This window comes from Dama dama, chromosome 8 (genome assembly GCF_033118175.1).
Source record: "Dama dama isolate Ldn47 chromosome 8, ASM3311817v1, whole genome shotgun sequence".
Classification (NCBI taxonomy): domain Eukaryota; kingdom Metazoa; phylum Chordata; class Mammalia; order Artiodactyla; family Cervidae; genus Dama; species Dama dama.
The window spans coordinates 11,382,133-11,408,611 of NC_083688.1; the positions used below are offsets into that span (position 1 = coordinate 11,382,133).

A 26,479-nucleotide genomic window follows, 5' to 3' on the forward strand; every position below is an offset into this window, starting at 1 on the left:
AGAGCAATCTCCCCTGCTGAGTTGGGCTAGCTACTTCCATCTCTTTCTGACATAGCACAGAGCAAAAGCAAGAAATACTTATACCTTCTGAAAAACAGTGATATATAAAAGAACACAAATTATGTTTAAGAAATTCTATAGCCCAGAGTTTGCTCCTTCTAAATGCATCCCCCTCTCCTTCCCCTGCAGAGGTCCTGAATTTTGTGTTAATGATTCCATCATATTTTTTAAATGTTTTTTTAGTACCTGATGTATGAATGTTTCATACAATAAATATTGAAATATTAAAATTTATGTTTTACCTTTTTGAACATCATGTGCTGTGTGCTGAAGTAGCTCAGTCATGTCAGACTCTTTGTGACCCCATGGACTGTAACCTGCCAGGCTCCTCTGTCCATGGGATTCTCCAGGCAAGAATACTGGATTGAATTGCCATGCCCTCCTCCAGGGGATCTTCCTGACTCAGGGATCGAACCTGCATTTCTTATATATATAAATTAAATTATATAGCAGTCATAGTGACTAGCTTTACTTATGAACATGATTTTGAAATTCATCTCAGTTGAAAAGAAAATTTCACAAATCAGTTCTTATTCTTTACTATAAGTGATATCCTCTGACTTTTTTCTTTTCTGGCTGTGGCTTGCATGGTCTTGCATGGGTCTGGCATGTGGTTTGCAGGGTCTTAGTTCCCTGACTGGGGATTGAACCTGGGCCCTGGCAGTGGAAGCACCAAGTTCTAACCACTGGACCACCTGGGAATTCCTCTTCTGACTTTTTTTCTTTTATACTCTATTTCATTTTTAAAAATGCTGATTTTGACTCACTAAACTGATTTCACAGTGGGTCATGAGTTCACAGTTTAAAACACCCCTGATTTAACCTATATACCTTAAGGTGGAATTGCTAGATTATAGAGTATGTTTGTTTTCAGTTTTATCAGATATAGCCAAATTGCTGTCCTTTAAATTGAGTGTAATCGTTTACATCTCCACCAGTAGTGTATGAGATAGTTCCTGTTTTCCTGTGTACTTAGAAGGCAGAAATTAAAATGTTTGGATATAATTTCAGACTTAAAAGTTGAAAGAGTGGTACAGAGAACTCCTCAATACCCTTCAGGAATACATTTGATTCCTCAGATGTTGGTATTTTACTACATTCATTTTATCTTTTTTTCTCTTTACTTATACACACACATGACATTTTTTCTGAACCAGTTAAGAGTAAGTTGCATCATAGCAGCACTATTCACAATAGCAAAAAGGGGAAAACAACCCAAATGTCCACCAATGGATGATGGATAAAAAATGTTATATATATTCTATATATACCATGGAATATTATTTATTCTTGAAAAGGAATGGGACACTGATACATGCTGCAGCATAGATAAACCTCAAACATGATGCTAAATGAGAGAAACCGGACATAAAAGGCCACATATTGTTTGATTCCATTCATATGAAGTATAGATCCATAGAGACAGAAAGCAGACTAGAGGTTTCCAGGGGCTAGGAGGAGGGTGGCAAGGCTTAATGGCTACAGAGTCTCCTTTGTGGGTGATGAAAACGTTTTGAAATAGAGGTGATGGTTATACAACATTGTGAATATACTAAATGCCAATGAATTGTATCATTAAATGTACTAAATAGTATACTTTGAAATGGTTAATATTATGTGAATTCTACCTCAGTTAAAAAGAAAAAACTGTAAATTGCTGTCACAATAGCTTTCTACCCCTAAATACTTCAGTTTGCCTATCCTAAAAGCTAGGATTTTTCTCACATAGCCATAATACAATTACTAAAAGCTGGAAGTTAGCATTGAAACAATACTATAAATTATAGACCTTGTTTGTTAGTTGTGTCAATAATATTCTTTATAGCAAAAGTGCAAGGTGATGCTTTGCATTCAGTTGTCACATCGCTCTAGTTTTCTTTAATCTGGAACAATTCCTTAGTCTTTAAAATATTTCATAACATTGATAGTTTTGCAGAGTCCAGACTAGTTATTTTGTGAGTGGTCACTTTGAGTTTGTCTGATGTTTCCTCATGGTATATGAATCCTCAGGTTATGTACTGTTGTCAGGAACGTCATTAAAGTTTTGCTGAGGTAGAGGGCAGAAATTTTAGTGTTAAAAAATATTAGAGCTTTTCCAGTCTCCAATTTTTTCTAGTTCAGAATTGTGAAAGGAGTACAACAAGGCTGTATATTGTCACCCTGCTTATTTAGCTTAAAAGCAGAATATATCATGTGAAATGCCAGGCTGGATGAATCACAAGCTGGAATCAAGATTGCCAGGAGAAATACCAACAACCTCAGATATGCAGATGACACCATTCTAATGGCAGAAAGTGAAGAGAAACTAAAGAGCCTCTTGATGAGGATGAAAGAGGAGAGTGAAAAAACTGGCTTGAAACTCAGCAATCAGAAAACTAAGATCATGGCATCCAGTCCCATTACTTCATGGCAAATAGAAGGAGAAAAAGTGGAAGCAGCCGTAGATTTTCTTTTCCTGGGCTCCAGAAGCACTGGGTATGGTGATTGCACCCACGAAATTAAAAGACACATGCTCCTTGGAAGAAAAGGCTTAACAAACCTAGACAGCATATTAAAAAGCAGGGACATCACTTTGCCAACAAAGGTCTTTATAGTCAAAGCGATGGTTTTTCCAGTAGTCATGTACAGATGTGAGAGTTGGACCATAAAGAAAGTTGAGTGCCAAAGAATTGATGCTTTTAAATTGTGGTGCTGGAGAAGACTCTTGAGAGTCCCTTGGACAGCAAGGATATCAAACCAGTCAATCCTAAAGGAAATCGGTCCTGATGAAGCTCCAATACTTTGGCCACCTGATGTAAACAACTGACTTATTGGAAAACATCCTGTTTCTGGGACAAATTGAAGGCAAAAGGAGAAGAGGGTGACAGAGGATGAGATGGTTAGATAGCATCACTGACTTTATGGGCATGAATTTGAGCAAACTCCGGGAGATAGTGAAGGACAGAGGAACCTGGCAAACTGCAGTCCCTGGGGGTCACAAAGAGTCGGACACAACTTCAGCGACTGAACAGCAGCAGCAGCATCCTCATATGACCTTCACAACAAAGCTGTGAGATCAGTTACTTTATGTCATTTGTTCACTCAACAAAAATTTCTTGAGCCTCTGTGATATGCCAAGCACTGTTATAGGTGCTCGGAGTATATACCATATATAAAACAGAAAAAAAAAAATCTTACCTTCAGGAATTTCCTTTATAGTAGGAGACAAAGATTATCCTTTAGAAGATGTGTGTGCATGCACACACACACAAAGTGTGTTCACTGGTATAAAAGAGTGTATAGTGAAAATGGGTCTCTCTCTTACCACTTCCCCCTCACCTCTCAGTTTCTCTCCCCAGGAGTTCCCCTTTCTAGTTTTGTAGCCACTATACCTGGTTTACTGTGTATCCTTATAGGGACAGTCTTTGCCTAGATAATCATTCCTGTAATATATACTTTTTTCTACCCCCAACATTTACAGTTGCTTTCTGTATATACTGTTCTTTGCCTTGATTATTTTTTTTACTCAACAGTATGTAATGGTGATGTATCTTTTCTTGCTAAATAAATATATTTAGGTTGTTTCCAGACATTTGCTGTTACAATGTCTTATACATGTATCACTTGACCACTTTTAAGTGTTTGTTTAGATACATTTATGGAAGTGGAACTGCTGGGTAAAAGGGTATATACATTTTATATTTTGATAGACATTGTCAGTTGTTCCCTGCAGTGTTGTACCATTTTGTATTCACATCAGCAATAGAAGAAACTATTTATTTTCCCTGCCAACCGTGGGTGATATCAAGCTTTTTATGTCAGTTAGCTCAAAGAGGGGAAAAAAAATTACACATTGTAGACTATTGCTTATTTGCTTTCCTTAATGTTAGTCTTCCTACCCTGTTAAAAAAAATGCCATTTATATATGTTATGAAATAACTAAATTTATGTTTAAAGTTCTTAAATGCTGAATTCACATTTATTGAACATTCTTTTAGCTATCTTGTTTCCCACATTGCTTTGTTTTAGCCAGTACATTTTTTTTATAGGTAGCATAGAAGTCACCTTTTTTTTTTTTTCATTTTTTTATTAGTTGGAGGCTAATTACTTTACAATATTGTAGTGGTTTTTGTCATACATTGACATGAATCAGCCATGGATTTACATGTATTCCCCATCCCGATCCCCCCTCCCACCTCTCTCTCCACCCGATTTCTCTGGGTCTTCCCAGTACCAGGCTCGAGCACTTGTCTCATGCATCCAGCCTGGGCTGGTGATCTGTTTCACCCTAGATAATATACATGTTTCGATGCTGCTCTCTCAAAACATCCCACCCTTGCCTTCTCCCACAGAGTCCAAAACTCTGTTCTGTACATCTGTGTCTCTTTTTCTGTTTTGCATATAGCGTTATTGTTACCATCTTTCTAAATTCCATATATATGTGTTAGTATACTGTCTTGGTCTTTATCTTTCTGGCTTACTTCACTCTGTATGATGGGCTCCAGTTTCCTCCATCTCATTAGAACTGATTCAAATGAATTCTTTTTAATGGCTGAGTAATATTCCATGGAGAAGTCACCTTTTTTTAAAACCTATATGGGAATTATGAGTGAACAGTGATTAAATTGATATTTTTATCATATCAGAAAATGAAACAATAGATAATGTTTTACAATATTTGAACTGTAAATACTACCCCCCTATCCATTTGCCCCTTTTATGGGAAATAATTATGTGGTTGCTTTTCTATCTAAGTTCCATTTAAAGTTTTGGAGATATGAAGCATTAAAAGTGAGCTGATGGTAGACATTAAGAGTGACTAGATTTGAGACAGGTTTGTTGCACTGTCTGGAATTTGCCTTTTAACTCAATTTTTGAAGGAAAATTTCAACCATTTCCAAGAGACTCTTGTATTAAATGTTTCAGATGTTTAAAACTACATATTCATTAAGACATTCAAACTACTTCAGGTTGTAATTTGCATTTTGTCATTGCAACCAATAGTAATAAAAATGATATTTGGAGATTAAATACTATGGATGTAAACAGAACAATGTTTGAAACATATGTATGTTATAGGGTATAGAGTCCAATGGTTAAAAGTATGGGGTTTGGAGTAAGAGAACCCTGGATTCATTAGCTATGTATTTTATTAAGCCACTGTTTCTTCATAAATAAAATGAACTAATAGTAGTACCTACCTTTATATAAGAGAGCTAGCTTAGTGCCCGGCAATGCAGTAAGTACTGAACAAAATGAAGCTCTTATCATCGTAACCAGTAATACTAAGATCAGGCACTACCGTTTGGGAAACCAACAGTCATGTTAAAAAAACCTAGAACTGGCAGCACGTAGCTGGAGAAATTGAAATGCATTCTCCACTTAATTTTTACTCATAACCCCTGATTTTCCTTGTATATTAAAAGTGTAAAACACTTGTATGAGTTTTAGGATTGAACTCTTGTAGTTTTCATACCCAAAATATTTTATTAGAACTATAGTTTCTAAGAGCCACGTATATTGCCTCTTCCTTCTTATTTCTAAAGTAATCTCCTAATCTCACCCATATGAATGGGAAGAATGTTTTTGTTTATTTGACATAATGTTGAGAGATGTCACAAATAAGTAATGCCAATACCAAAAGGAAACATCCATGAATCACTTGAAGAACTTTTAAGGGCCCAGAGTGGTATATAGATCACATTTTAAAAACCATTGCTACAAACATGTTGACCTAGAGGATAGTTTCATGTTATTTTGCTTATATTGTGTATAAGCAAAACTATTAAGTGTGATAATAAAAAATGAGATAATTTCTTAGTTGTTCTCTAAACAACTTTCTTATTTTTCTTTTTAAATAAGGGTAGTATTTTATCCACAGAGCAAAAAAGTATCAATATTAGAAGACCTCAGGGGAAAAAAATATTTTAAAAAATGTTTTTAGGTAATTCTAACAACCAGAAACTTGGACGTAAGTATAAAATTCTTTATTTTTACAGGTGTCCCTTGGAATTTCACATTTAATGTAAAGTTTTACCCACCTGACCCAGCACAGTTAACAGAAGATATAACAAGGTAAATAATGTATTAAGTTAAATATGTAATAAGTAATTTCATTATCATAAGGTCTGGGGAGTTCTTCATTCAGAATTAAAGAATTATTAAAACTAAGATAAAAAGTTTCTAGTTATTTCAAGGCAGGCTTACAAATAAGTGAGCCTAAAAACCTCAAATATCTGTGACTCACCTGGAGGAAATTGGTGGGGAATTAACCTTGCTTATCAAGGATATTATGCCATGCTGTGGACAGGGACTCTATAAATCATACCATCCTCCAAAGAACAGGACACAAACAGAGTGGCAAATAGCTCTGCTGTTTTTTGTTTTAAAATCTCTTCTCTCGTGATGTTCTTTCTTAAGGGATCATAAAAGCTAAAGTCTCAGTTTTCTTATTTTTTCTTCATATTCCTCTTTTAAATTGTAGGATTAGGTATGTGAACTGAATCTTTCTCAGTAATTTTTGAGCCTGCTTAATTTATGAAATCTTGTAAATAAAAATTTATTTATGAAATAAATCTCTTTAAAAACAGCTTACTGATTCCTTTTTAAAAAGTGTCCTTTATTGGAGTCTATGTAAATATTAGCAAAAAAGGAAAATGGGAAAACAGTATCTAATAAAAAGTACTATAGTACATATTTCTATTCATAGCATCTTACGTAGAGCCTTATATATACATAGTAGGTATTTGGCAAATGTTTGTTCAATTGAATTGTTGTTGAGAAACTACTTTCTAATTCTGATTTTGCTGTCAACTATCTGATTTCAGACAAATATATTCTCTCAAATAAGAGAATAACCTAAGACTCCTAAAAAGTTTGGTTGTTAAGTACTGTGAAGTGCCTATACCATTAAAAAAGTTATCTAGTTATTCTTAGTACATTCTTGAAGTTGAGATGCCATATTTCTGCCTGAAAAAATTATCTTGGTTATTTCTTTTTCACAAGTAATACTTTCTCTTAGAGTTGTTACTTACTCATCTTTCTTTCAGAGAAGGCAATGGCACCCCACTCCAGTACTCTTGCCTGGAAAATCCCATGGACGGAGGAGCCTGGTAGGCTGCAGTCCATTGGGTCGCTACGAGTCGGACACGACTGAGCGACTTCCCTTTCACTTGTCACTTTCACACATTGGAGGAGGAAATGGCAACCCACTCCAGTGTTCTTACCTTGAGAATCCCAGCGATGGGGGAGCCTGGTGAGCTGCTGTCTATGGGGTCGCACAGAGTCGGACACGACTGAAGCGACTTAGCAGCAGCAGCAGCAGCATTTTTCTTTGTTAAGGTTTATTACATATACAAATAACAAATCCCTAAAATTCTGTACTAACTACCTATGTTTTAGAGGAGTTGAAGACTCTTACAATTTGATTGGCATTGCTCTGACTTTTTAAAAGACATGTGTGTAGTGACTAATCATAGACAGCAAAAATGATTGCTGATACATATGTTATTCAATATCTTCTTATGGTCAAAGCCAAGATATGATTCTAATTACTCACGGCCCTGACCTCCTCAGCCCTTGTTCTGACTGAGTTAACCAATTCAGACTCTTTTACCAAACAGGAAAACTGGAAGGTATGATTAAATTGGAAGAACCCAGTTCGGGCTGTCTGACACTGAAACAGTACGATGAACAACCGTATACCTTCTGCTTAGATTGAACAGTTGTTAATATTAACTCATATTTACTTAGCTGCTCTTTTCCTTCCTCCCTCCCTGTCTTTCCCATTTTCTTCCCTTCTCTCTCTCTGTATTTTGTTATTGTTTCCGTCGCCAACATAGTAACGTCTTTTCTCTTTTGGCTGTAGGTATTACCTGTGTCTTCAGCTTCGGCAGGACATAGTGTCAGGACGTCTGCCCTGTTCCTTTGCAACCTTAGCGTTACTAGGCTCTTACACTATCCAGTCTGAGCTGGGAGACTATGACCCAGAACTCCATGGCACAGATTATGTTAGTGATTTTAAACTGGCCCCAAACCAGACCAAGGAACTTGAAGAGAAGGTCATGGAACTGCATAAGTCATACAGGTAAATATGTCTCCAGGGTTTGGTCTGTCTTTACTTTGACAATAAGTTTAAATCCTTGACCTGGGATGATTTTAGTGTTTGCTTCCGTGGGAACTGGTGATATAGAAAGAGTCAGCTCGAGCTCAGTTCCCTCCCAGTTCTTTGGGATTCTAAGCCTTCTGAACCTAAGTTTTCAGAGTAATGGGTGCTGCATTGTTGGATGAAAACTAAATGAGGTAATATATGTAAAGCACTAAGCAGAGTGTCTGGCACATAGTAGGTGCTCAATAAATGGAAGCTATTATTACTATTGCCTTTTACCTTTTTTTTTGTTTTTGTTTTTTAGATTTAAATGTATTATACTGTATTAGATACCTTGAGATCTTTAGAGCAGAGGTTCTTAACTTGGGGTCTTTTTGCAAGAATAGACTTAAGAGGGCTCATAAAACCCATGAAGATATTTTTTAATTCTTTCTTGAATTCATTAATTTTTTTTTTTCACGAAAATAATTGGTAATGTGAGAGGTATAACACAGTGATCAAGAACAAGGGCTTTGGTCAGACTGAGCTGGGTTGAATTCTTGTTCTGCTTGGTTCTAGCCTTGTGACCTCAGGTAATTCACTTAATCTCTCTGAACCTCAGATTCCTTATATGTCTGATAGAGATCATTACCTCAGAGGAAATAGGGTGATCCATAGGATTAGAAAAGGTCATAGGTGTAAAAACTTAACACAATGTCTTACACATAGTAAAAATGTAATAAACATTAGCTAATATTAAAGTCCCAGAAAAATGTGTTTATTCCTACCATATAGCCTATTGTTATTTGAGTGACTTCTCCGAGCTAAATTTTATAAGCTGCCTGGGGATATCAAGGAGAATGTCTGATCCTGGCCTTGAGTTGGCACCTGGAATTATGTTAGCATGAATTAGGCTAGGATGCCCCAGAAGGTCACACTGCTGAGAAATCCTGAGTGGTCCTACAGTAGTCTATCTAGCTGTTGAACCATCTTATTTTCCCGAGAGTGGTTCCAATAGGATTGCATGGATTCAGATACTTCAAATAAGAGAGTGTTAACTCAGGGTCCCCCAGTTCTAGTTGCCTTATTCCCGCTGTAGGCTCCAGTCCCATAATAATGAGAACCATAATAAGAACTTTAGAGTCTTTCATCTATGTAACAATAGTCTTATTACAATCACCCCACTCTCATGAGATCACGCTGTTTCTACAGAGAATTGCCAAGGTTTGTTTTTCAAGTTTGGGTATATACATTACAATGCTCTGATATCTAAGACCACTAATGAATCACTTTTAACTAGTTGATGATTCTAACTTAAAGGATGTTGTATTGTCCTTAAATACGTGTTTGGTGATGGCAGTTTAGTCACTACATCGGGTCCAACTCTTGCGACTCCCATGGACTATAGCCCGCCAGGTTCCTCTGTCCATGAGATTTCCCAGGCAAGAATACTGTAGTGGGTAGCCATTCCCTTCTCCAGGAGATTTTCTCAACCTAGGGACTGAACCCGTGTCTTCTGCATTGCAGGTGGATTCTTTACTGCTGAGCCACCAGGGAAGCACAAAATATGTGTTTAAGATACTTATTTATATTCTGATTATAATTCTAGAAATTTATATATATATATGTAATCACACACACAAATACATGCACACAAAAGTAAGTGGTAGAAAGAAGCAATCAATTAAAATTATTTGTTAGAATGTCAGGATTGTAGGGAAGTGTTCTTTTTATCTAATAATTTAAAAATAATTTTTATTAGTAGTAGTATAATCTTTGAGCAATCAATAAAATGGTAAAAGAAAATATTTTACTGCTGCTGTGGAGCACAACAGCAGAAAATAGTGGTGTTGGATTATGATTGATGCCTTACTTCTGTCTCTGATGATTTCGATGTATATTTGATCACAATAGAATTTCAGGTTTGGGAGGACTTTGCAGTCTAAATTTCATGCAATGTTTGATTCTCCTTTATGCATTGTTAACATAATCATCATCATATCCTAAGCAGGTAATTATTATGTGTCTGTTATTATGTGCCAGATACCATGCTAAGCACTTTATATATAATGCCATATTTAATCTTTATAACCACCCTTTGAATTAAGCCGTGCACACTCAGTCACTTCAGTCATGTCTGACTCTTTGTGACCCTATGGCCTGTAGCCTGCCATGCTCCTCTGTCCGTGGAATTTTCCAGACAAGAAGGGGTTGCCATTTCCTACTCCAGGGGATATTCCTGACCCAGGGATTGAACCTGTGTCTCCTGTGTCTTCTGTATTGGCAGGTAGATTCTTTACCACTGCGCCACTTGGGAAGCCCTTTGTTGAAATGGTGGAGCACAGATCAAGGCGGTTGGCACCAAACTGTACTACTAGTCATTACATGCTTCACTAGGATGCACTTTTATTTTTTAACTTGCAGTTAAAAGATGAAATATTTTAAAATCTGCCTGTTCACTTAAAAATTTTCATGATGAATAGTAAAAAGTATTGATTCTTTTAAATCTTAAATACATTCTGCTTAATATTCTGTGTGATTTAATAGGAAGTACCCAGAAAGCATTTGTACTGCATACTGAGGTACAACAGTTATCTTGAGGAAACACACTTGTATAATTGTTTTATGTTCTCAGCTGAATTAGTCACTTTTTTTTAATGCAACACCTTTTTCACTTGAAAAAATAACTGTAATTAATGACTATGATTATTCAGATTTGGTTGTTTGGCATACATTTTCTCAAAAAAATGAAATGAGCCAGTGCTTTAAGGGTTGGTAAACAACTATTTGTTGCTAATGAGAAAATTCAAGCTTTTAAGAGAAAATCAGAATTTTTTAAAACTTCTATTTGCCATCATGGTCTTGACAGGCTCCAAATACTTAAAAGACTTTTCTGATGGAGTTGGTGATGACTCTAATGCATGTGATTCTCTTCTTTTAATACTGTACAATGAAATGTGTTAGCATTTGAAGGACTTGGATTAGTCAGCGAATATTTTTCAGATGTGAAATGCATGATGTTACAAAATCATGCATAACTATAAAAGGTCCATTCGAAATGCAAGATAGGCCAATGGATTTTAATATAACAGGTTACAAAAGTTCACCATTATGTCTCCAGATTTCACATTGGAAACCCTCTTAGGAAACTGCCATTGTTGAGTTTTAGTGTAGTAAGTATCAAAGAAGAGTATTTTTAATCATCAATTCCTTTTCCAACTACATATCTGTATGAGCTCAGGTTTCTTCTTATACTACCATCAAATTCAAATATTGCAACAGGTTGAATTCAGAAGTAGTTAGAAGACAGGAGAATCCAGCTGTCTTCTAAGTCACACATTAAAAAAATTTTATAAATGTGGAAAACAATGCCACTCCTTTACAACAGTTTGGGAAAATGCTGTAATTTTTTAAAAAATTGTTAAAATATGAGTTTTTGATTGTTATTCTTTAAAGATTTAATCAGTAGTTTCAAATTGTATTAGTTTTACCTTCTGTTATAGTAAATATTGATAGAAATAACCCGCATTTAATAAAAGCTCTTTAGAGTCCTCAGTAATTATTGAGAGGGAAGGGATCCTGAGGTCAAAATTTTGAGAACCATTGAGCTAGGCACTAAGACAAAAGCCTGGGCTCTGGAGTCAGCCTGTCTTACTTTGAATTCAGTCTCCATTCCTTATTAGCTTTATGATCCTTAGTAAGTTACTTAAGGGCTTCCCAGGCTTCCCTGGTGGTTTAGATGGTAAAGAATCTGCCTGAAATGCTGGAGACCCAGGTTCAGTCCCTGAGTTGGGAAGATCCCCTGGAGGAGGGCATGGCAACCCACTCCCAGTACTCTTGCCTGGAGAATCCCCTGGACAGAGGAGCCTGGCGGGCTACAGTCTACAGGATCGAAAAGAGTTGGACACAACTGTAGCACACATGCATACTAGTTACTTAAGCTCTCCAAGTTTCCATTTTTTCATCTGAAACAAAAGGATGATACTGTGATTTTTGTGATTGTTTAATCAGAAATTCATGTGAAGTGCTTTGCACAATGATTAGTATATAGTAAAATTTCCAATATTTGTTAGGATAATAATAATTCTTATTCCATTTTGCCAGTAATAAGTGTGAGTCTGGGTTTAGAGAACTGCTCTTGGAAACTGACTTTAAATCCAAATAGGTGAAACAATCTCAGAGGACAGATGGATATGTTCCAGTTGATGTTCTGTGAGGTGTATGGATAGAAATTGAACAGTAATGTATCTCCATGATTAGAAAATTTAGAGGTCTGTCATCTTGGAATTTACTTGCTCCTTTTTGGAAAGATTAGCAGTCCTCACAAACAGAAAGTCAAATGGGAATTTTAATTATGTCCCAACAATGTGACATTTTAACCCGTCCAAAGAGACTTCTGCTGAGGCAGAAGCATTTACAATGCGTTGATCCCATTCCTCAGATAAATAGAAGACAGCCTACATACATGGAATCCTTAGTAGTGGCCCTTTATTTGCCTAGACAGAAACTGTGAAGCTATAATTCACATTAAACTTACATGAGCAAATCAAGGTTTAAAACTAATTGTCCTCCATTTATGGGGACTAGGAAGGTAATGTAAAATTGTCAGTTGTCCGCTACGTAATTATTTGAAACCGCAGTCTTTAATTTGGAGATGCAACAATGTTATTAAAAGGCTGTCACATCCCCCAACAAATGAAAACTGTTGACTTGCAAGCATGTGGACCCCAAATTGGTTGAAATCCAGAAGATGGGTGATGCTTGAAACTTTGCCTTTATGCCAGCCAACCTGAGCATTGTGCACGAGCTGATCATGCAGCCTGTAGCCCCCTCCCTCACAATGCCTTGAAAACCTCTGTCTCCTAATGGGCAATGTGGAGATGATTTTAGGACATTAATCCACTGTCTCCCCAGGTTGCTGGCTTCCTGAATAAAGCTTTTCCCATTTAAAAAAAAGGAAAAAGGCTGTCACTTAACACTGGAACTCTCTGAGTGGCTCTGTATCCTGACTCCGCTTGCTCAAAATAAATACAGGGAAACTTTGTTATAACTTCTGTCTTTAATGAGCAAAAATTAACCTGTGCCAAATCTTTCTGGTTAGGTACTTCTTGTAAGGTGCAGTAATTTCAAATAGTAAAGTATTAAGTGGTACTGAATAAATTCAAAACAGTACTCCTAATAATTTAGAGCTGTCTAATCTCTTCCTAGCTATATTGTTACTACTTTCAAGAGTCTTGGAAAAACCATAATCTTTAAAATGTTAACTTGAAAATAATTCAGTTTAATTGGTGGTTTATTTGTAAAATATAATTGCATTTACATGCACAGGTACCTGTGGTTGGTGGGATTATGGGAAACTTTGTTCTTTTTTTTTTTTTTTTCTATGCTCTTAACGATATTTTCCAAATTTTATACAATGAATGTAGATTTTTATAATCAGAAAAAGTTTCCTGAAACAATTGTGTTCTAAAGCCATTAGGTGGGATAGAGCAAGATAGTCATCCATGCTGGGAGACAGTCTGGTTGGGGATATCGGGGCCTAAACAGGGTGAGGAGAGTGTTCGTTGTAGGGGGCCAGCCTTGCAGGAGAAGTCAGAGCTCAAATAGGATGAAAGGGGAGTCATAGGTGGGCATGTGGCTGTGGTTATCAGAGGCAGGACAGAGTGAGAAGGGCATCCATGTAAGAGTAAGGCCTGCAGAGGACATCCACATGGGGTGGTACCTGATACAGGTGTTGAATCCTGAGCAGGGTGAAGATGATGTCTATGGAAGGGGTAGCCTAGCACCAGGGGTCAGAATCTGAGTGAGGTAAGGAGGACACGTGTGGGGAGCAGCCTAGCATGGGGAATTCAGCGTCTAAGCCAGTGAAGAGGGCATCCATGTCAGGGAGGAGTCAGTGGCAGGAAGTAGAGATTGGTTATGTACCAGGGAGCAGGGGGGGGTTGATCAGATTAGTGTATTAAGGATAATGGGAGTCAAGTTTCTGACTGTCAGTAAAGGGAAATAGAAATTACAGTGAGAAGGAAACTAAAATGACTCCTAGGGTATTGTGTAAAACTGCAAGTTTCAGCAAAAACTGTTTTCGATGGATGGGTGGATGGATGGATAGATAGATAGACATGTAAATAAGTACACACACACACTCCAGCTACATCCAAAGATTAAAAAAGAAGAAATCATTTCTTATACTAGCCTCAGGAAGTAGGTATTATTACAGTTCTTACTTTATAGGAGATTGATGTCGCACTCTTAAATGCAGGAGCCAGCTCTAATGATGTGACTTGGGTCCTGGCTAAAGCCTGCTGCCTTAAACTAAGAGTCATGACTTGCCCATGATCATGTAATCCCTTGAGCCCTGTTTCTTTATCAGCAAAATGGAAGTGTTGGACTCTATAATCTTCCAACTCCATTCCAGCTTCAAATTCTAAACTTCAAGCTATCAGTAATACTAACAACAAAAACAAAATACCCCAAATCTAGAATATGGGAGTAACCTTAACTAGAAACGTATATAATTAAAGTGAGAGAAGAAGACTATGAAACTTTCCTGAGATGGTCTTAATGACTTGAACATGCAGAATTGCTTGTTCAAGTGCTTATTTTCCCATTCTTTTTGTGTGTTCAATTTTAGTCATTAATAGCATTCAGGTGCGATGTTTTGGCACTTGCAGAAAGAAGGTTTTATTCAGGGGTGCTGAGTCATTAACAAGTATGCAGTTTCTTTCCTGATTTTTTTTTTTTTTTCTTTAAATTGGGTGGTGGGGGGGTTGTTATTCCAAGGAACCTTTTGTTCTTTTTTGGCTGCACCAGGCAGCATGTGGGATCTTAGGTCCCCAACCAGGGATCAAACTCACACCCCCTGCATTGGAAGCATGGTGTCTTAACCACTAAACCACCAGGGAAGTCCTCCTTTGTTCTTTTTAATGAGGATAAAGACAGATGGTTTTGAAAGAGACTTTCTCTTGTTAAATGAATAGGTTACCGCTGCTTTTTTATAGCTTGAGGCAGGCAGTCTTTTGGGAAACAGGCATTTACGGTGGTTTTTCTTTGGGGGTGTGGCTGCATTATTGTTACTGTGAAGTTCTATTTGATTGGTTCTGAATTGTGCAGCACTAGGAGTAATACCTTTTTCTTTAAAGCTCAGCCTAGCTCATGAGCAGTTTTCAAAAGAGAAGAAAATTATAAAGGAGGAGGAAAGACTGTCCTAGTAAGTGTTTAGACTATGAGGCTGATTGTTTTCAAACAAATTTAATTCATTATCTGCTTTGTAATGAAGATATCTTAATAACAGAGAGGCAGCCCTTTTATCTACACGCTTCTATTAGCCAGTTTATGTTGTTTAGATCAGTGGGCAGGACACCATCTGTTACCAGAAATTTTCTTTTCATCAAGTCTGTCCCCCATTAAGAATCCCCAGTTAAGCAACTTCAGCTGCCCTCCTGTTTAATTTCCATAATAACTCAATTCAGGGATATGGAGAGAAAAGGGCAGCTAAGAGGATATTGTAAACTGTATCATGCCCTCAGAGGATTTAATTTGGTCACCTCCTTGGCAAGATAAATTAGTGGGAGGAGTTTATGTGTGTTGAAGAAAAGGGCCAAGAAGAGGGAGGAGCAGAACTGATGGTAGATTGGGCAGTTTTAAAGAATTTTAGGATTTTAAAAAAACTTTTCTTCTAATAGCTTCTTGGTAACTTTTTATTTCTCCAAGAGCTCTTTTTCTAAGGCATATTTCAATTATTTAGACACAGGTAGTGATAAGACTCCTTTTCCATACATAATATTCTATTTTTAGGACCATGAAATACATCTACATACCTATTGGTATGTATATGCTTATATGTTTATGTAAAGTAAAAGTGATATACAAATGCTATTCTTTTAAATATTGACTGTGACACTGAAAGTTTTTTTTTTTTTTTTTCTTCTATCAAAGGTCCATGACTCCAGCTCAGGCTGACCTGGAATTTCTTGAGAATGCCAAAAAGTTGTCTATGTATGGTGTTGACCTTCATAAAGCAAAGGTAATGGTAACTTATTAATATGCATGTATCAGACCTGTGTCATATAATACCGCGTACCAACCTTTACCTAGGGTATTACAAAACATTCAGAGGAGATAGTAATTCTTGTTAGAATGTTATCTGTCAGTTGAACAGTCAAGTGTATTAAGTGTATGAATTGAATTGCCTGTTTGCAATTCCACCAACAGAACGAGGTTTCACACCTAAGCAACTGTAAGGATCAAAAGATATAGTGCCAAGAGCAGAAGAAATGATAACTTCCTAAAATGCAGATACATTTGCAAATGCAGCGTGACAGTGAGGCTTGTTTTGTAGCCAGTCACCTACCTCAGAATCACCTGGGGTATTTGTTAAATATACAGATTCCTGAGCTCCTCCCAGATACACTGACTGACTGTGAAGGAGAGGCTTAGTCTCCAGATTTAATGAATATCCCAAATGATTCTCCTTCATGCTTGAATCTGAGGATCACTGGTATGAGGCAACAGTTCACAATGTGTGGTCTCTGAACCAGCATTTAGCATTGTCTAGGAACTTGTTTGAAATGCTCATCTCAGTTCCCATCCCAGAGTTACTGAATCAGAAACTCTGTGGGTAGGACCCAGCTATCTGTTTTAATAAGCTCTCCAGGTGATTCTGATGCACACGGGAGGAACACAGATAGCTCACTTGAGAACCACTGGGTTAGGTAATTGGAAACTTGAGCTTTCATCCCCATTCAACCCAAGGCAGCCTAACACAATGAATAATGACAGGATGTCGCTTGACTTCTCTCATCTTCAGCTACTGAAATGACTGGGGAGGTTGAGGAGCTTGTGAGAGAAAAGACTCAAGGGGTGATCGGAGGTTCATTCAGAGAAATTTAACTAGGATGTACGGTGAATCAAACCCATGTCCAGTGAGAAACAGGCAAAAGAATAGGGATACTTAACCCACAGAAGGGAAAGTTTAGGGAAGATATAATAGCAGTCTTTATGGATTTCAAGGATTAGTGTGTAAAGTAGAGGTTTTACTGGGCCTCCAGAATGTAACACTGGAACAGGTAAACTGGAAACTCCAGGGAGATACTGTTAGCTCAGTTGGACAGTTTGTCTAACAGAGCTGTTTCAAAGGTGGGATGGGCTATCTCAGAAGGGACAGAGTTCTCTGGAGATATTCCAGGTTAGGCAGAATAATCACTTGGTAGCAATTTAGAAAAAGGACCTTCAAACATTTTGTGGTAACTGGACTAAAGTGACCTTCAGGCTTCTCCCAACCTGAATATCTGTATCTGAAGCTTCTTCCTTATTTAGATTTCTAATAACCTTAATAAGATTCCTTTGTATGTTAGTGAGTTTTCTTGATGTTGCTCTGGATTGTTTGGGGCTGGGTATTGTAACTTCTATGACTCTCAAAAGTAGATGGTAGAAAGATCAGATTAGGTCCAGAACTGAACTGGTTAGGTTTTGCTTCTCAATTTCTGCTGGAGGCTCGTGTCAATTCAATAGTTATCAGGAATGCATGAGGAATCAGGTAGCATATTCCTTTGCCAAATTCTGTAAAGCAAATGATTTTTTCAAAACATCTAGTTAAAAGAGGGATGTAATTGTACCCACAGGCTTTAAGAACTTAAGGGGGCATCTTCTGAGAAATCGTGTTATGTAGTCAATGAGTTGAAGCTGAATATTATTTCTTTTTCTCTCCATTGTGCTGTACATAGCACATGTAGACACTAATATGTTTCTCTGTACTCATTTTGGGGAAAGGAGTCGTTTAGAAGCATGTAGTGTCGGGTTTTTATTACTTACCTAAATAAATAGTCAGCTGTAGAGATGAACTCAGGTGAAATTTATTTTCCTTGAATCAATAGTGATTAATAATATGGGCAGGTAACAAACTCAATATAAACACTTACCGAGCATATTGTCAATAGCAGTATGGGGTGATAGGGAAATGATTTAGATATAGTTTCTACCCTCAAGGACTGAATTTTAATTTTTTTCTAGTTGTTTTCCTCATTATAAAGGTGATATATATATAAATACTTATATGTATGTATGTATATATTGGGGTTTCCCATGTGGTGCTAGTGGTAAAGAACCCGCCTGCCAATGCAGGAGACATAAGAGATGTGGATTCAATTCCTGGGTTGGGAAGATCCCCTGGAGAAGGAAATGGCAACCCACTCCAGTATTCTTGCCAGGAGAATCCTTTGACAGAGGACCCTGGCAGCCTACAGTCAATAAGGTCACAAAGAGTTGGGACACAACTGAAGTGACTTAGCACACACACAGCACACATATATGTATTATGCACACATAGTTGTATGTGCCTAGTAAATAGGATAATTCAGGAAATTATCAAGTCAGTACTGGTTATAGTTAAAGAGTATGGAAAGACGAGAGTAGATTTTTAAAATTTTACGCATTTCTGCATTATTTGAATTTTGTGCATACATGTGTTAGTTTTTTGACATTTGAATGCTTTTTAAAAGACAATACGTGTCTATTGTAATTAAAGTGTAGAAAACTAAAATAAAAAGTTGCTCATAATTGTACCACCTAAAGAATGGCATTATTAACATTTTGCTGTATACATCTTTCTTCTATGAAAATCTTTTATATTTTTGAAATCAAATTACATATGCAATTTTTTCCTGCTTGATTTCACTTAATGTTAACAACATAGTTATTTTCCCATTTATCTTCCAAATTCTAGTCTAACTATTTTAATAGCTGCATCATATTTCACTATATAGATGGACAAAATTTAACCCTAATGCTTGGATATTTAGGTTATATACAGTTTTACACTCTTAAAACATTCTGAATAGTATCATGTATAAAGCTTTTTCTGTGATTTGAATTATTTCCTTAGAGCAGATTATAGAAGTAGAATTAAGGAGTCTCATTTGGAATTTTAAAGATACTTATGATAGGTAATATCATTGATTTTTTTAAAACGTGGTATAGTAACAACATTTTGACATAGACCAAATAGTTCCATGGGTTATGGTTGTTAGGTTAAGCTTTATTTTTCAATGTGTACTTTGTAACTATTTTGTGTTGTTGATAGCTTCAGATTGTCTAATACAAGTCGGCTAAGTTGAGCATTTGGCTCAAGACTGATATTCTCTTTTTTTCCTCAGGACTTGGAGGGTGTGGATATCATCCTAGGTGTCTGCTCTAGTGGCCTTCTGGTTTACAAAGAAAAGCTGAGAATTAACCGCTTTCCTTGGCCCAAAGTGCTGAAGATTTCTTACAAACGTAGCAGCTTTTTCATTAAGATTCGACCTGGAGAGGTACAGACAGAGCTCGTGATCCCCTTTCCTCCTGAATCAAGCACAGATGGTGTCTAAAACATCTCTTCATGCCTGTTTTCCATGCTGTCATCTCTGAGGTCTCTCTCCAGCTAACTATTTAGGCGCTGGTATTTTGTTTCCTAAAGTAACCAGTCCCATGCTGCTGCTTCTTTCCTTTACTGTTGTTGGTTTTCTGGGCAGTTCTCTTCATGTAAGCAAATACACCAAGGCCAGAAGTGAAATTTGGATTAATAAACTTGTTCCTTGTTTACTCCAGGTGAAAACTTGATGGAAAATATTTTTAAATTAAGTAGCATGAGATATTTCAACTGTGAGGTTAGATTACTTACATTTTGCACCACAAATCCCTTACCTTATATAAATAAATTTATTTGTATGTGTAGTTTCTGGTAGTGACTGGAAATGTGTTCCAGGGTCAAGTTCTAGATTCGTAGTAGAGTTGGATGTTCAACTTTGTACCAGATAACTCAGTTATTAGTTGGTAGTCAATTTTCAGGATATACCAATGTTGGCTAAGTTTAACTTTTATATTAAAGCACTGTCATGGTATAGCAGAAACTTGTTCAAGTAGGAGTTAAATTAAAAAAAAAACTTCCAATACCTATTCTGCCACCTACTAAGTAAAAGACCCTTGACAGATCTCAGGCATTCTTTATCACTCAAGGGGGAGAGTACCTCCTCTGTCAAAATTGATTTGAAGATCAAATGAGATGACAGCTATAAAAGCTCTCTACAGAAAAGCACCCTACTAATGTAAAGAGGCTTTTCTGTGTGTATATCACCATCTACTGGTGAAAAATGACTCATTGTTTCAGCATGGAAATACTGAATGTGCAGCCTTAAAATTTTGGATAAGGATTATCACTGAAGCATTTGTTTAGGACTGTAATAATTTACCTGTGCCTAGCAAAAAGGTTAAGGAGTTCCAAATACAAGAGTCATTCAGTCAACAAATGTTTTCTGACAGCATCCTTTGTGTCAGACACTATTCTAGGGGCTAGGAACAGTGAATAGAAGAGTCTGTTCCTCTGCAGGCTTACCTTTTTTATGTTGGAAGGCAGAAAAAAAACCACACCATATATATATATATAGGAAGGACTTCCCATGATGGGAAGTTTATTTAAATGTTTATTTAATGTTTAATGTTAAATGTTTATTTAAATTTATTTAAATGTTAACTATGTAATATATACTAAAAATTCAAAAGTCTTACTTTAGAAAGCAATAAAGAACAACAGGAGGATTTTGAGAAGTGTAATGTAATATTATGACTACAACAGATGATTTAGAAGTAGTGTGGTGTAAGGGAAACCATGAAATTCTGGTTCTGCCGCTTAATAGCTGTGAGACTGAGCAAGTAACTTCTCTGATCTCAGTTACACATGAGTTTCCTCATGTGTAAAAATACAGATGATACTATCCAATCACAGTGCTATTGGCCATCATAGGCACTAGAAGTTAATGTCAGTTTCCTTCCATCGTATAAAGCGTGCTTAAGGCAGAAATAGAGAGGCAAGAGAAGCAGGACAGTGTTTCCAGTAGCCCTGCAAGATGTGGTTTGCTTCAGTCAAAGAGGTTATCTAGGTAAATTAACGACCAATCAAAGAAAAAAAAAGATATTTAATAATTCAAGAATCTGGTTTGAACCACAATCTTTAGTTCCTATTTCTAAAAATGACTGCATAATAATATTGGTTGACTGGAAGAATCATCTGTTATCCTAGGCCCTGATTACTGGGTAGCCTAGTATCCTAAGTGCAGGAAGAGCAGTGTCTGGATGATCAAAACATGACTTATTTATGTCTCAGAAAATGTACGGTGTATGTATGCCTGTGTGTTTCTGAGCAAAATAAGATGTGTAAATAGTATAAGATGAAAAACCACTCTTAGTGAATAAATTTCTTTTGTTAAGTAGGAAAAAATTTCAAGTGCTGTTTTATGTCCTTAGACTAGTAACATTCTTTTTATTTGCAATGATCTCCTCTGTAGCACTGTATTTCTCTGGTCCGGTATCATTGCAGTTGAATAATACTTTGTGTTCCATGTTTATTTGTATACTTACAGCAAGAACAGTATGAAAGTACTATTGGATTCAAACTTCCCAGTTACCGAGCAGCTAAGAAATTATGGAAAGTCTGTGTAGAGCATCACACATTTTTCAGGTATTGTTCTCACTTCAGTATTTTTCAAGAATGAATTATTTATGCATGTTTCTATTTTAAGCCTGCTGTTGAAATTCCCTTCTTTGTATGGCTGGCAGTCTTCTTTAGTTCAGGTGAGATCATCTTAAGCAAGACAAAATGAATCTAGTTCTCCTCCTTCGGGTTGAAAAACACGGCCTCCACATTCCCAGAGCATCTATCTATGTATGGTGGAAGAAGGAGGGAGAAAGGAATAGAAGCCTGTGTTTACATGAGGCTCTGTGATTGCCCTAGGGGGCTAAATCCAGCCCTACCAGGAAGAGGTACCCTGACTGACCTCCACATGGAATTGCCTAACTACCTGCTGTGGGTCTGTTACTCTGGAAGATTAAAGATTTGAAGCTGATCATTTTCTTGGTTCTAATCAACCCCAGAAAGGGAGCACAGAGAACCATCTTTGTAGCCTGATTGTTATCAGATAAACAGAAGACAGAAGGAAGTTTCATCTCCTTCACTTTCCCTGATGCCACATACTTAACCCCTCTGTTCATTTGCCAAGCATTTCCTGTGTGCTTACCCTTCATATAGACATTGGGAATAACCACTAGTAGTTCTAGTCCCAGTCCTAATGGAACTTAAAATCTAGCAGACAAATGATTACTTGTGTTGAAAGGAGAGCCAACTAGTTGTTGTCATTTAGCCTTTTTAAGAAAATGAAAATTGCATGTATAGCACAGTGAAGAGAATAATATAATGAACTCCCCTTGTACCAAACCCCAGCTTCAATAATTATCATACCAGTGCCAATCTTGTTTCATCTGTATCCCCACCCACTCTTTCCTACTACTTCCTAGATTATTTTGAAGCAAATGCCAGACCTTATGCCATGTCATTCATAAATAAACTTGACTCTTTATAAATGGCTCTCAAGAGAGAGAACCATGATATCTTTTTCTTCTATTTGTATTTTTTATGTCATACTTAGCACTAAAGAACAGTGTACAGAAAGAAAAGTCAGGGAAAATAACATTTCAATTCTCATTTCAAATAAACCATCAGGCTACACATTGCACTCAATTAAAAAATTTTAATTATTAAAAAAAATCTTAATTATTGACATTAAGATAGTTCTCTATGCTTCCATCGTTTACCTTAAAACCAAGAAATAATGACTACCAAATACTGAGTATCATTCCCTGTGCTATATAATAGATCCTTGTTGGTTATCTGTTTAATATAGTAGTGTGTATATGTTGATCCCAAACTCCTAATTTATCCCCCCACCAAAAAAGAGTTATTTTGAATGTTTAATACCTATGGTATAGATTTCAGTTGGATCCAATGTATTTACTTGTAGGATAGCATATTTATATCCACTACATCAAAATAAGAGGATATATTGACATGTAATGCTTCATTGGGCTTCCCTGATGGCTCAGTGGTAAAAAAAAAAATCCTCCTGCCAGTGCAGGAAACTCAGGTTCAGTCCCTGGGTCGAGAAGATTCCCTGGAAAAGAAAATAGCAACCCACTCCAGTGTTCTTCAGAGGAAATCCCAGGGACAGAGGAGCCTGGTGGGCTACAATCCATGGGTTTGCAAAAAAGTTGGGCATAACTTGTGACTAAACACAATGCTTCATTATATAAAAGGAAGTATTTGCTGAATTAAAATAAACTACCCCAAATGGGGGGGGGGGGCTCTCTTTTTGGTAGTATTTGATGTAGCAATGTATGTATACATTTATTCAGCAAACATTCATTGAATGCCAGATTCATGCCAGGCACTATGCCAAAAGTGAAAACACAAAGACGAGTAAGTCGATCTTTATTCTTTACCCTTAGAGAGTTCACAGTCTCATAGTGGAGACTAGCACACAGATTGTTTCAATTCAGTGTAGTAAATGCCATGACAAAAGAGAGCAGAGAGTACTGTGTAGAAAGAAGATGAGGTTTCTGAGTTGAAAATACACCAAAAAACCTATTAAATAGATTACCAGGCATTGAGTTTGGAGTGTGTTTGATAAAATTATTATTCTAGGAGAGTAGAACAAGAGCTCTGGGCTTGAATTCTGTGACTACCCTATTTCTTAACAGCTATGTGACCTTAAGCAAGTAGCCTTTTTTGAGGTTCGGTTTCTTTTATATATAAAATGATGAAAATGTTTCAGGGGTATAGTGATAATTCTTCAAGAGATGGGAATACCAGACCACCTTACCTGCCTCCTGAGAAATCTGTATGCAGGTCAAGAAGCAGCAGTTAGAACCAGAAATGGAACAACAGACTGGTTCCAAACTGGAAAAGGAGGATGTCACAGCTGTATATTGTCACCCTGCTTATATGTGAAATGCCGGGCTAGATGAAGCACAAGCTGGAATCAAGATTGTCGGGAGAAATATCAATAACCTCAGATATGCAGATGACACCACCGTTATGGCAGAAAGCAAAGAAGAACTAAAGAGCCTCTTGATGAAAGTGAAAGAGGACAGTGAAAAAGCTGGCTTACATCTCAAGTTCAAAAAATGAAGATCATGGTATCCAGTCCTATCACTTTATGGCAAATAGATGGGGAAACAATGGAAACAGTGAGAGATTTTATTTTCTTGTATTCCAAGATCACTGCCAATAGTGACTGCGGCCTTGAAATTAAAAGACAGTTGCTCTTTGGAAGAAAAGCTATGACCAACCTAGATAGCATGTTAAAAAGCAGAAGCGTTACTTTGCCGACAAAGGTCCATCTAGTCAAAGCTATGGTTTTTCCAGTAGTCATGTATAGATGTGAGAGCCGGACTATAGAGAAAGCTGAGTGCCAAAGAATTGATGCTTTTGAACTGTAGTGTTGGAGAAGACTCTTGAGAGTCCCTTGGTCTGCAAGGAGGTCCAACCAGTCCATCCTAAAGGAATCAGTCTTGAATATTCATTGGAAGGACTGATGTTGAAGCTGAAGCTCCAATACTTTGGCCACCTGATGCAAGGAACTGATTCATTGGAAAAGACCCTGACACTGGGAAAGACTGAAGGCAGGAGGAGAAGGGAATGACAGAGGATGAGATGGTTGGATGACATCACTGCGTCGATGGACGTGATTTGAGCAAGCTTCAGAAGTTGGTCATGGACAGGCAAGTCTGACATGCTGTGGTCCATGGGGTCGCAAAGAGTCGGACTTGACTGAACAACTGAACTGAACTGATAGTGATAATAGTACAGTGCTATAAAAACATTTTGAAAACCTAGATCGATATAAGGTTATATCATTAATAAAGGCCACAAATAAATTATACATATTTCTTTGAGAATGACAATTAAAATAATGATTACTTGGTTGGAAATTTGTTTTAGTTATTATAAGGAAACTATGAGAGTTATGAAACTTTTTAATTCTTGATTTTGGCTTTAATTTCAGTCTTGTTAGAGTAAGATAATGTATATAATATATGATTATTATGTTTTTTCCCGCCAGACTGACATCTACAGACACCATTCCTAAAAGCAAATTTCTTGCCCTGGGATCCAAATTCCGATACAGTGGCCGAACTCAGGCTCAGACCAGGCAAGCTAGTGCTCTGATTGACAGGCCTGCCCCACACTTTGAGCGCACAGCAAGCAAACGAGCATCCCGAAGCCTTGATGGAGGTTTGTACCGAGAATTAATGATTTCTTGTCATCCTAACTCTTTAGAGAGAGATAAAGGAAATGTGGTTATCAGATGTGATCGGGTGCAAAGAAAGTACAGTTAGCTATAAAAGAATCAAAGAATCTCAGTGGAAAATGAAAAGGATCTTCCTAATTGTATACTTTAGTGAAATCACCCTAAGAAAAGGAGAAGAAAGGTTCAGAGAGAGTAGTAACTAGATCAGGGTCCCACTGCTAGGTAGTGGTGGGTTAAACACCACTAGAATTAGAATTCAAAATTCTCTGCCACAGGGCAAAACCTAATGTAAAATACTGCACTAAAACCCTCTTGGACATTCTTAAGTAGTTATTTTTCAAGTAGAAAAGAGGGAGAGGGTCTGCCTCACTCTAGTGCTATGGAAATCATTGAAAAAGTTTAGAATATTTGTCATGTGTCAATTATAGACAGAAAAAACAATCGTATTCTTGGAGTCTCCAAATTTTGTTTAAATAAAAGGAGGAGGAAATAAATGTTTCATGATTGTATATATTGACAGAAGATCTGTTACAGTTTTTCTAAGTTTAGTCTTAAGGATTTTAGAGCATTAGCATTAATGAAATGAAGTAATAAGCCATATTCATTTTTTTTTTTCCTGGCCATGCCGCATAGCATGCGGGATCTTAGTTCCCTGAGCAGGAATTGAACCTAGGCCTCAGCAATGAAAGCACCGAGTCCTAACCACTGAACATCCAGGGAATTCCCAAGCCATGTTCAGTTCTTTATGCCACTAAAAAGAGGTAGCTAATAAGTAAAAGTTCAGAAGGCCGTAAGCAAAATAGAGTATTGCTGATTGTAGCTCTGTGCTGTCTACTGTAAAAGCAAGATGCATGTTCTAGTAGTTAAAGGTTTGGGTTACAGAATCAGACCTGGCTCCCAGTCTCAGCCACTGCATTTATGATTTGTCTTCTTGAATGAGTTACTTAATCTGTTTGAGTTTTCTCATTCATAAAATGGGTATGATGAGACTATAATATTACCTCGAATTTTCATGAGAAATAAATGAGATGATATGCTTAGCACAGTGGTTGGCACTTAATAATTGATACTAAAATATTAAGCATCATTGAGATATTGTTAATGTTCTGGCCACATAATTATTATTTTGTTAATTATTATCCAGAACTATGCTGCTGTATTCTGGTTTGTTGCATTGTGGGAGCATATATCAGAAACACCTAACTCACTTTAAAGGAATCAGGAATGGGTTAGCCGCACTTGG

The 26,479-nt window shown here is 36.9% G+C and overlaps 1 protein-coding gene across 9 annotated transcripts in view; it reads left to right on the forward strand.

Moving 5' to 3' along the window:
* EPB41 (erythrocyte membrane protein band 4.1) overlaps window positions 1–26,479 on the forward strand; it is a 178,624-nt gene that overhangs the window by 93,346 nt on the left and 58,799 nt on the right. For all 9 annotated transcript variants that reach the window (XM_061148393.1, XM_061148394.1, XM_061148389.1 and 6 more), the window contains 6 exons: window positions 6,039–6,114; window positions 7,907–8,125; window positions 16,061–16,148; window positions 19,276–19,428; window positions 21,514–21,611; window positions 25,048–25,220. In XM_061148393.1, the coding sequence (XP_061004376.1) occupies window positions 6,039–6,114; window positions 7,907–8,125; window positions 16,061–16,148; window positions 19,276–19,428; window positions 21,514–21,611; window positions 25,048–25,220 (807 nt within the window). The remainder of the gene's footprint in view (window positions 1–6,038; window positions 6,115–7,906; window positions 8,126–16,060; window positions 16,149–19,275; window positions 19,429–21,513; window positions 21,612–25,047; window positions 25,221–26,479) is intronic.